Source organism: Penicillium odoratum (assembly GCF_028828045.1).
Source record: "Penicillium odoratum strain IBT 22623 chromosome Unknown utg000005l_segment0_segment0, whole genome shotgun sequence".
NCBI classification, from domain to species: domain Eukaryota; kingdom Fungi; phylum Ascomycota; class Eurotiomycetes; order Eurotiales; family Aspergillaceae; genus Penicillium; species Penicillium odoratum.
The window spans coordinates 1,712,475-1,723,947 of record NW_026643147.1 but is presented as its reverse complement, the minus strand read 5'-3'; the positions used below and the strand labels follow the sequence as shown (position 1 = coordinate 1,723,947).

The window sequence follows — 11,473 nt, the reverse complement described above, 5'->3', positions numbered from 1 at the left end:
CAACAAGACGAGTCAAAAAAGAAAATTCCTTAATCTTTACGGGTCGAGACCCTGAAGCTAAGAATTGCCTAGCTCCTAGAAGGCCTGTGATATCTTGAAATCTTGATATCCATGTTAGTCCAGTCAGGCCTGAAGTAGCCTCAGGCATCAACAATATCAGGCCAATCTGCCGACTCCTACCGCTATTCCCAGATGGCGCCACGATGAAGATAAGAAAGTCACTTTCGACTGCCAAGGCAAATCGTTCATTCGATTGCCGACAAGGCCCTTGTCGTGATGTCCTCTGAAACAACGCGGCGAAAACATCTGAAAAGTCGGAAGGGATGTCTCCAGTGCAAAACACGCAAAATCAAATGCGACGAAAATGGCATCGTTCCCTGTGCGCAGTGTGTCAAGAATCGTCGGGCTGACTGCTCTTTTGCTGAATCGCCATCTGATGGGATGAAATTTTCAAGGAGCTCCATGCTGGATATGGAGCTTCTTCATCATTTCACAACCATAACGGCCTTGTCTATATCGAGTGTCAACGATACCGACATCTCGAAATATTACTCCATAGTCTTTGTTGAGCTTGGCTTTCAGCATGATTATTTACTTCATTGTATACTATCATTATCAGCTTTCCACATTGTGCGACTGAAAGGAAAACCAATTACATCATTTTCGCCAGCTACCTCTTCCACTGGTTCGAACACGGGGGATGTTCCTGACGAATACCTTATGGCTGCTCACAGCCATTATGATAATGCCTTAAAAGGCTTCCGATGCAGCCTTTCCGAGCTCAATGCTGAGACTTGCCATGCCGCCTTTGCATGCGCATTACTTATATTCATTACATCATTGGCTCGCCAATCGGAAATCTTCCAGTCACTCCAGTCCAATCCGGCCGCGGACATTACTTTGTGGCTTGATAATCAGCTATCGGAGTGGATTATACTCAGTGGAGGCCTACCTGTGCTTTTCAAGAATCCGGTGATCTCATCAGCCCTATGGCAGGGTCCAGTGGCGCCTCTGATATCGTACCGATATCGTGCATCGCCTTCTGAAAAGTCAGATTCGTCAACAATTCTCATGGCAGTAACGCGCCTTCAAGCTCTATCTGACGCGATTCGTGCTATGAGCTCGGACGATAGGATTGTGGGGATATGTCTGGAGTCAATAAAAAGCCTCGAGAAAATAATTGCTGATACCCGTCCGTCGATGAATATTGTTGTCGCAATTCTATGGTCATCGTCATTAGACCCAAAGTTTCTATCCCTGCTCGGAGAAAGAAGACCCGAGGCACTGTTGGTGTTCGCGTATTATTGCGTTCTGCTCCTTTACTCAAGCTCGAGGTGGTATATGAAGCGCTGGCCTCAATCAATCATTGAAGCAATTAAATACTCCCTGGATGACAAGTGGATGCCCTTGCTTGATTGGCCTCTGCGGACAGCATCGGATTATCAGGAAGACACAGCATATTAACATCATGGTTACACGTATCATTGGCCAATTAGGGTGTTAATGTACATTTCTTGCTGAGCTTGTAAATACCAATCGCCGCTTCTTACTCCTCAATATGATGGTGTCCTGTCTGTCATTGTCGCTGCGCGCATTTCATGCAAGCCCCGTAATATTTTAGCAACTCTCTGGGCCCGCGACAAGTCAACGAGCGACCACTTTGCTCCTCGAAGCACCTTCAGTAAGACCCACATCCCAATAAATACCAGGATCTGGAGATTAAGTTCATTAGCCATAGAGTTCCTGAATGTCGAGATCTTTTCTTACTGTTAAATAAGACGACATAAAAGGCGTTAAAAAAGGCAAGAGATGAAACCGATGCCATAAGGAAGCCATGTTCGTCACAAGTAGAACAGTGCAACAACCCACGAAGGCTACCCAGGCCAATAGCGGCTGGCTGTGGCTGCGATAGGGGTAATTGCGACTATTGCGCACGACCTGAGCGACATCGTCTCGGTCAAGGAATTCTTGGTTTTTTATTATGGTTTGGGTGCTGATTGAAGTTAACGGTTGTCCTATATCGGATCATTGTCTAAACTCACCAGCCATGATACCGGATGAATGCGAGACACACGCAAGCCCAGACAATTAAAAGACCGACAGATGCCATCTCACTCAGAACTTCAATAAGCTAGACACGAACATTAGCTTTCAAGTCAGAAGCATATGACGCTGCAGCAAGCCTACCACATTAATCGAGGATTGAGCTTCGGAACCTTGGATAAGCTGTAGAAATGGGATCCAGCAAAATGCCACCGCAGAAAATACTATGGCTCGCCTGGGAACCTTGCGGTGATCTGTCTTTCCAAGCTTTGCCAAAACACGTATATGCCAACTCTGGCCCTTCCCCCCTTTCAGCTGGCTAGTGAGGCCAAATAACGCGCGTGACGAGATGTAGAGATTTGTACCCGCACATGATAGGCAGGTGAATACAAGAAAAACATTGATTACATCGGCCAGATGTTTAATTTTGGAGCCTTTGGCGATCATAACAAAAGCAGATTGACTGCCAGGATCCTTACAGTGGGTACTTGTCGTATCCCAGGTCACCCGAGGTAACCTGCAGTCGGCAGATTGAATATCGAGACTGACGAGAAACCCGCTCAGGGTATAAGCAACCGTTGCAAGGACGGATATGTATATGGCGGAGAACTTGACCCCACTCCCAACTAGGGGGCTTTTGGGGCTTGCCTTGGAGCATGAATTTTCTGCGTCTCTTCCATGCTGAGGCCATTTCGCTTCCAAGGCAGACGCGGCAACGACCTCGACCCCGACAAATGAGAATACCGCTGTTGAAATACACATACTGTGGTATATCAGTGAATTGAAGACATTGACGTTACTGCTGAGGGCTTACCATAGTGCGATCGGCCAATTTTTAGCAGCTGTGTCATCAAAGGTCACAGGTTTAGACCAGTCTATAGAGGTCAGTATCAAATTGTGCTAGGGTAATATCCTGGAAGCAAAGTATACCTACATCTCACGCCAAGAGGTTCCCCAGTATCTGGTGCAGCTGAGAGAAGTTAGCACACATGTGCATATCCTCCAAGGAGCGAAAGGAGCTGCCATAGGCCAAGCAAAATTGAGATTTCCTTACCTTCTCGATTGATTATGATCAAAAAAACAAAGATGACAAACATAAAGAAAATCTTGAAAGACCCAGTTATGACCTCTATGAGACCATATGACTTGATAAAACAATTAGGAATGCTCTATTTACCAAAGTAGAAACTTGAACATACCTCAATCCTGAGCATATTGATCATAACCAATGTTATAGGAACAGCCGCAAAAATCAGCCCTGCATGCACACCACGGCTGTTGAAAGCATTCCAGTAGTCGAATTCGGCCGCTAATGTTGCGAGAAGCGTGGAAAAAGACATCGAGTACGTAAACCTGTTGGATATTAGCCCAGTTTGGACCTTGAATGAATATGTCTTACCAGTATGCAATACCAACAGCAATACCCAGCTCTTCATCAACAAACTTGCTGACGTACATTGAAAGAGCACCGGGAATTGGCCAGATGCATAACATTTCGGTAATGCCTTGCATGATAGCCCAAACCAAGCAACCAACAAGAAAGTAGGACAAAACAACTGCTAGAGGACCTCCAAGCTCCAGAATTTGTCCACCTCGCCAGTAGAGACCGATTCCAAGGGTTGCGTTGATTGTGATCATGAATAAATGAATCCCTTTGAGCTTTCGGTTCACCGTCCTGTCTTCTCGTGGGCCGACGACTATTGTTTCCCCGACCCGTCGCCTGAAACCGGCATCATGATCCGAATTGACTAAAGTTTCCTCAGTTGAAGCGCTTCTGGTATTGGATACGACTCGGAGGGATGCTGGTGTTAGAAGATCGGGCCTCTGTTCTCTCTCCTGGGTCGCTGTCTCACCAGCCACAGTACAGGGCACCCCAGTCGGTGAAGATGTTGCTACCCTCTCTGTCGGCCAGTCATGCAGCTCAAGTGACACTGACATGTTTGAAGTAACCTTGACCGGTCACAATCTCTCCTTGCCTTGTTCACAAAAAGTCAAGCACTGATCCGGTTACTTGGTGAGCATGAGCCACATTATTTTGACACTGGATTCCTAAGGTATTCCAGAAGAACATGGCCCCCGCATTTATCTCTTGTGGCGTGGCTTTAGGCAACGAATCAAGGTGCATCAGCCCGAATTTCACCTGGGCGCGCCTCCAGGCATGGTTTCTTTTTCTGGGGCCAGCCTATAGGTGGACGGGTATTTCCGTATCTAGCATAGTGCTGCATTAGCCCGAGATAACCTCGTATTTCTCACAGGTGATAAGACTGCACCGCAGATAACACGGATTTCCCCTCTCATTGACCCGTGCAATGTGTTCGTGACGTGGCCAATACTTGCTTCGGTTTCAGCCGCAGGGGGTTTATGAATTGCCGGTCCTGCTTACAAGGTTGCTAGCCATATTAATCCTTCCGATCAGTATGCCACCCGTTGTGCAAGAACAGACTCGGCAGAACACTGCCGCTCGCTATCTCAGAATGGAACGACTCGAAGCAAGGCTGCGGGAGCTGTTCTCTAATGTCACGGACTTTAAAATTAGGGTTTTGTATCCACATTCCTGCTCGTTCCTGTATTATGAGGCTGACAGCGAACAGATGCAGAACGACGAATATTCATTTATCGCACCGCGAAAAGTTGAGGCTGTACGCGATGATCCATTCCATAGTTGTATAAACTTAGACTGACATTTCCTGGACCCCAGAGCGAGCTTCTGTAAGATTTTTTGACTGGGCGGAGTGATTTAGCGTACTGACACCCTTTCGCTCAGACCAGCCCAAATAGCAGACGATAGTGAGGAAGAATGAGTTTGATAGGATGAGACTGTGTGATACGGGATGTACGTGGGGTATGAGGCGCAGGATGTCGCAGGTCATGGGGCGCAGGGAGAGGCGAGGCCCCTGAAAACGCCCACAGAAACGCCTTACTTTGAAGATTTTTTTTCCGATTCAAATATATCAGTTCATCTTGAATTCTCGGTTATCTATCCCTTAAAAGTGTATTCCCACATATCATGATCTCGATACAAAACTGCTGCCTCGATCAAATTACCAAGCCTGTCCAGGTATTTGATCTTGGCCCCCATGCCGAAGATCCAGCCACGCACTCGTGTCAGAAGTATGAGGCTTTCACGCTGGAAGATCTAACCGAAACTTTCCAAATTACTGAGAAGCACACGTATTCGTGCCGCCTGATGTGAGTATTTAATAGCTTGGCACTAGCTATGACTATCTAACATGAACCAGATCAATATGCCAGGCAAACTCCTGGCAACCACTGCAGATAACCAAGCCCATGCTCGATAATATTGTGCTCGAGCATGATATCAACTCGGCATTTTGGCAACTTCCGTTGTCCTTTTTTGATCGCAGCCAATACCGCCTAGACCTGGAGCAAGTATTTTGTGTACCATACACCGAGTCACGCACTGGCTCTTGTATTGGTAAGAGATCACCCCTATATGGCTGGATTTATGACAAAGTTACTAATCGAAGATTAGAAATATCTTACACAATAAGATACCCAGAGTACAAGGCAAAGGTTGACAAGTGGACGATTCGCCAAACTGGCCTGTACCATAGATATGACTGTGCGACATCGCGAAGCACGTTCGTCCTAATCAACCCAACGCCCCGGTCAAAGGCACTCCTCAAGGCAGAGGATATGTTACGCAATCATTGTTCAGAGATAAAGAACAATCCTTTTTGGATTCACTCGGTCTTGTTCTCGACATACTTGCCGGCGTGGAGAAATAGCATCTTGGAACGTGAACGCAAATTCCTAACTCTAGCCAGCCCAACATTTGCAGCATTCATTGACGAGCCTTTGAGTTTAAAATATAGCACCCTCAACGTGTTGACCAAGTTAGAAAGCGATTTTCTTCAAATGCCGACCATGCTAGCGGGGACAAAAGATGTCCTCGATGAGCTCTGTACACTGATTGGCTCCATGGGCCCAACCCCATCTACGGATTTCGAGTTGCAGGATCTGAAGAATCAACGTCGACAGTGCATCGCCTATTCTCGGACGTCAATACATCTACAGCAACAAGTTCAATCTGTTGCTCGACTTCTAGCTGATACGCTACTGCTTCGAGACCAAGTTGTCACTGGCGAACAAAATAAGCAGATATTCCAGCTGAATAAGTCTGCAATATTCATAACCAGACTAACTTTGTTCTATCTCCCACCCTCGTTCCTGGCTGTAAGTATTTACGACTCGATTTTGCCATACATGGCCTCCTATGGCAGAAAGATTTTCAACGTTGCTAACACTATGATAGACCTTGTTTGGCATGAATTTCTTCGCTATGGACGAACAAAAATCAGCTATTGTCGCCACGCCTATGATATGGATTTTTTTCCTTTCATCGGTCGGGCTAACCGCTCTTACCTTCGCTCTCTACTACTTGCTAGAACACCGCGGTAGCATACCGCTCCCCAGGCTCCCCGCAAGAAGACCAGCGGTTCCCCAAATCAACCTCCAAGCTATGATGCGTAGGCTCACAGGAATGAGCACGTACGAGAGGGAGATGGAGGAATTTCATGCGTGATAAAGGTGTTCAAATGTCTCTCTAGACTCAAGCTTTCATATCTGCCTCAAAGAATTCGGAACCTGTATATAGCGCGTCGGTTATCATTCGTAAGGGCAGCGAGAAGAATGAATTTCTCGTCACCCTGGGAAGACAATCTCTCTGTGAAGTCATCATCATCCGAAAGACCTGGAAGCTCCGCCAGCTCTGTGATGGAAATTTCCTTTGTGATGGGGGTTTCATTTCTCCTGAGCCCTGGCATGGTGATTTCCAACAAAAGCATTCTGTGATACCTCTTGCCCACAGCAAATAGTCTCTTATCATCCCAGCCCATCATCAGTTTCAAGATTCGGTAGGTATGAATATCCGCTGTGGCGGAGCGAAACAGCTTTTCTGGATTGAGGCTTTTGATGTGGAGCATTTCTTCACGGGTGACAACCGCGCAGGCGTCGGGAACTTTGTTGAAAGGCGCTAGGGTCGTGAAGATGCCGACTGTTGTGTTGATATCGAAGCCCTTTTTCGCGTTAGAAAGCGTATAACAACATATTACACTAACCCTCCACGGTGATTACTTACTTGAAGTTCAATTATGAGAGGATCTATCTGCTTCTGCTGAAGGCAGATATGAAAGATGGGGATTTTGTGCTCCGGATCGAGAGAATTGAGATTCGGTCGAAAAACAATCCATATATCTTGGTTTGTTGAAAAGAAAAGCTGTATAGCATCCGCTGCTGGCCAATCTAGCTGACATAGGCGCTCACAGTCCCCAACAGCTGTCACCGGAGCGCGGTACAGAGTCCCCGGATTGTTTTCATCATTTGCATCACGCAGAATAAAAACGATAGTCTGGCTGTCGGGGGAGAGGGCAAGTCGCTTGATTTCTGGAAGTGATGACAAGGAATAACAATGTGGATATAAGAGGTTTTCACCGGGCGAGGGGCCTCTTTGGAAATCAAAAACATAACACTATATTAAAAATTAGTTTTTCCGTAGTTGATGTTCTTTGAGACTCAGCGCTCACCCTGAAGTTTCCCCCTGATGTGGATGCTATTAGGTACTTGTCCGTTACGCTCACGGATTTCCAGATAAAATGAAGATCTGGTTCTATGAATTCTCCTGCCGATTTTGCCACTGGAACTAGCTCACTTGCCTCTGCCAAAGGCAGTGTGTTAGATGTGTAAATTGATATCATGGAATCAGACCAGAAGGCAACAATATACCCATCGGGAGAGATTTCACATCCCTTGAAAGGCTCTTTACCATCCAGAAACATCCTCTGGAGTCTATTATCTGCATGAGGACTCACTTTTCCGCGACCAATGCCACTCGATAATCGGCTGCGTATTGTTGTAATCCAATTGGGATGTTGTGACACGCTTTGACTTTGTATTGGTGGTTGCTCCAGGTTCTCATATATCATTCTTGTTCTTCGGAGGGTCTCTTCCATGTCCGACACTTTGCATCGCTTCGATTGGTCTTTGAAAACCTCGTTCTCCAGGTACTCTAACATAAGCCGGACTGCTGCCCCTTCATTGGGGTTTCGCTGTCGTGCTTTGATAATTAGATAGTCATGCATCTTTCTGACCTCGGGATTGACTTGAAAGGGCCTGAATCCTCCATCTCGGACGAAGAAGCGATCGTAGCCCTGGGATTTAGGGTGGGCTACTCGCTTGTCTGAGTAAGTTTCCACTCCGTCGGCCCCATCTTCCAAATATGCGAATAAGACGCTAATGACACAACCAAGCGACCATACATCGCTACTCGTCTTCATATTTCGGTTCGCAGAGATAGATTCCGGTCCAAGGTACGTTGATTGTTCTCGCCGATTCAAAGTCCCAGTCGCATCCTCTGGCTGTTCACGCCGAACGAAGGGGCCGTTGAAGTTGTTCTCTTTCACGCTATGTAGCCCAGACTGATCTGTGCGGACTGTTTTCACGCGAGACATACCGAAGTCACTTATCTTCCAAATATAATGAATGTTTCCTTCGACTTCCTCTGAAAACACCAGAATATTCCTGGGCTTGAGATCCATATGGTAACAAACCAGTCTCTCGTTGGTCGTATTGATTCCTGTATGAAGAAAATTTAACCCATTCGCAAGGCCCTGAGCAGCCTGGATGATCGCCAATTTATCGGGTCTATGGCGCCTCAACTGCGTCATATATTCCCACAGGTCACATACGGCGAGCGGCATGAACAGACTGTATGTCTTTGGGCCAACTACAAGACTGCCGTAGCTTTCCACGATATTCTTGCAAGACCACTGGGCAGACACAATCTTTCTCATGATGAGCGCCTCATTTTCGTTTTCCCGGGAAGACCTGATGTAGTCTTTGCGTGCAATTTCTATCGGTTCGTCGTTGGCAGATTTCAAGTTCGGGTCGTAGAAATGGCCTTTAGCAATTTTAACTTTGTACACTGCACCGAATGCGCCTTCGTTCAGAAACGTTTCCTCGAGATAAGGAAGACGCTGTCCGTCTGGGTTTTTAATGATATTTTCTCGCCACTTCTTAATAACCTTGGTGCAGAAGCATGCCTGATGCTCAATGAATTTGTCCGCTGTAACCTGATCCCGAAATAGATCATCTAAAACCGTACGCTCGACTGGTAGCTCATAAGTCTTGGCAGCCCAGACATCTCCAGCGACAAGCTCGGTAGTGAAGGTTCGCGCAGCGTGGATGTTGCAAGTGATGTATATCAGAGTGGCCAGAAAGTTAAAGAGGTCTCTTTCAGCAAACCTGTGTATCAAATCATCGATGCTGGAGTTGGTAGCCATCAAAACGGACTCAGGAATATCAAGACTGCTGAAGAATTGTCTCAGGAGATCGTCATTCAGCACTTCCTTCATTGTCCCCGTCCCAGCAAAGCGGCGTCCACCTTCGGGGGTTCCTTGTAGCCTGTTCGTGATTTTTTTGTAAATCTCTTCGCATAAATCCAAGTACGTGGTGGATTCCATGACTGTGCCAACGGCTGTGGGGAGTTGACAGTGAGCGTCGTCTTCTCGTATTCCGACAACGCGTTTTTAGCGCGATCATGTGTAAATCATCTGACTTATCGGTCTCATTATTTATCCGCAATTCTTTTTGCTTTCCCTAATCTTCTCAGTTGATTGGACATGCGGCCGAGGAAGCATATCAAGGCAGCTTGAGTGCATGGTCAGGCAACCAATCCTATAGGCTGTCAGCTTGCCCCGTCCTTGCTCCGCTTTACCCCTTATCAGCAATTAATGGTCGGGCTACCACAACATCTTTTATTAGCGTGAACGATTACCCATCATCATTTTCTAGCCGACTCATATCTGTTAATGGACGCGTTACACTGAGTGTTTATCACGAGCCCGAGTCGGTCGAGAATGATCGTGGTGCAAGGTTCTAGGCCCTGACGAGGATGGCAAAGATAAAAGTGCTGGGAAAGGACACTGGCGCGAACGTCTGCCTACACATAGCTGATGGGTGAAAAATAAACACCCTTCATACGTGGAGAAAATCTCACGAGTGGGAGTTGTATTGGGAAGACCTGTGGTCACGACTCGTGAACGAACAATCTAACAAATCTATTTAGATCTATTAAAACTGGAGGATATCACTGCCTGAAAAATATGGCAACAAAGGAAACTACATAGCGATATACAATCATGGGTATCAAATCAAGCCTCTGCTTCTCTGGCTTTGGCGACCTCTGTTTCGCCTCTCTGTAAGGTCGCAACCGCCAACGCATATGCCTCATCCTTCGCTTTGCACTGGGATGTGCCACGGATGGCCTCCTTATCCCAACCATGGGCGCACCCCTCCATTCGGCGACTCAAAGAGACCTTTCCATCTATTCCGCCAATCTTCTCCGACAATTTCTCCGCCTCGATAGCAAATGGACATTGAGCGGCGGTGATAAACAACACATTGTTGGGGAAATTGTGCGGATCGGCAAACCCAGGAGATATACGGGGATCATACGGATCAACGTTGCCTGGATTTAGCAATTTGTGACAAGTGTGAGAGAATTTTGGGAAAATCGTCCTCATAATCCAATTAGAGTCGTCGACGAATGGCTTTTCCGGGGTTGGCAGAACCATGTCAGTCGGTCCGTAAATGCAAACAACGGTGTTGAATATGCTCTTCTGTTCTTCGCCACCGAACAACTTGGACGATGATGCCACTGCAAGTGCGATGTTGGCTCCTGCACTGAACCCTGAAAGTGAAATGCAAGAAGCATCGAAGCGATCGGGTTGCGATCGTACCCAACTCACGACGTCCTCGGCGTCGTTGAAGGCGGCTGGAAATGTGTTCTCAGGTGCAAGTCGGTACTGCACGTCAATTACAGTGTAGTCGGTCTTATCTGCGACGAAACGGCAGTATTCGTCATCATTTCCGAAGGTACGAAGAACAAATCCACTGCCACAGAAGTTTATGAGGACTGGAGTTGGTTTGCCGTCCGTAGTTCCGTAGACGTTGGTTTTGATAGTTCGGCCTTCGTCACGAGATGGGACAAACACTGTCTCGTCTGGTTTGGGGTCAATGTGAAGTCTGGGTCGAACAAGGGCGCGAAGAAATGAGGCAACAGCTTTATGATAGGCATACTGGACTCCCATAACTATGGTAGCATATACAATGACGAACGATGCGCGTCAAAAATGGTCTTAGCTGGGACCCCACACAAACTGGTCAGATCGATGTGTTTGTTGCGCAGGTTTCTGACACTCTGGGGTTCTACCTAGAGGGGGAAAGTTGGACAAAAATGCATCAGCCACTCATCCAGGTTTTGGTCGCATGCCGATCCTACGTCATCAATTGACGTGTTGATCGCTGAGGCTACAGCCAGTGAAATCACTACCTATATGAAACCATTATGTTCTGAAAAGTTAATCTCAATAGTAGATTGCCCCTGTGTCGAGTATTCAATCCGTACTAA

General features: G+C 46.9%; 4 protein-coding genes across 4 annotated transcripts; 1 reads left to right on the top strand and 3 right to left on the bottom strand.

Moving 5' to 3' along the window:
- Positions 1-1,553: 1,553 nt before the first annotated feature.
- N7520_006200 (proline-specific permease) lies at positions 1,554-3,981 on the bottom strand (the record flags this gene model as incomplete). Its single annotated transcript, XM_057140134.1, is given in 8 exon segments — positions 1,554-1,712; positions 1,768-1,993; positions 2,043-2,131; positions 2,188-2,842; positions 2,858-2,918; positions 3,098-3,212; positions 3,243-3,396; positions 3,443-3,981. The coding sequence occupies 8 exon segments, from the start codon at positions 3,979-3,981 to the stop codon at positions 1,554-1,556; spliced, it is 1,998 nt and encodes a 665-aa protein (XP_056994140.1).
- Positions 3,982-5,331: 1,350 nt separating this feature from the next.
- Positions 5,332-6,589, top strand: N7520_006199 (Mg2+ transporter protein CorA-like/Zinc transport protein ZntB; the record flags this gene model as incomplete). The annotated part of the gene is made up of 3 exons (XM_057140133.1): positions 5,332-5,479; positions 5,564-6,240; positions 6,320-6,589. The coding sequence occupies 3 exons, from the start codon at positions 5,332-5,334 to the stop codon at positions 6,587-6,589; spliced, it is 1,095 nt and encodes a 364-aa protein (XP_056994139.1).
- A 46-nt stretch (positions 6,590-6,635) lies between these two features.
- Positions 6,636-9,524, bottom strand: N7520_006198 (uncharacterized protein; the record flags this gene model as incomplete). The annotated part of the gene is made up of 3 exons (XM_057140132.1): positions 6,636-7,082; positions 7,145-7,534; positions 7,590-9,524. The coding sequence occupies 3 exons, from the start codon at positions 9,522-9,524 to the stop codon at positions 6,636-6,638; spliced, it is 2,772 nt and encodes a 923-aa protein (XP_056994138.1).
- A 690-nt stretch (positions 9,525-10,214) lies between these two features.
- Positions 10,215-11,153, bottom strand: N7520_006197 (uncharacterized protein; the record flags this gene model as incomplete). Its single annotated transcript, XM_057140131.1, has 1 exon — positions 10,215-11,153. One exon carries the CDS (start codon positions 11,151-11,153, stop codon positions 10,215-10,217), a length of 939 nt encoding a protein of 312 aa, XP_056994137.1.
- Between the last annotated feature and the right edge of the window lie 320 nt (positions 11,154-11,473).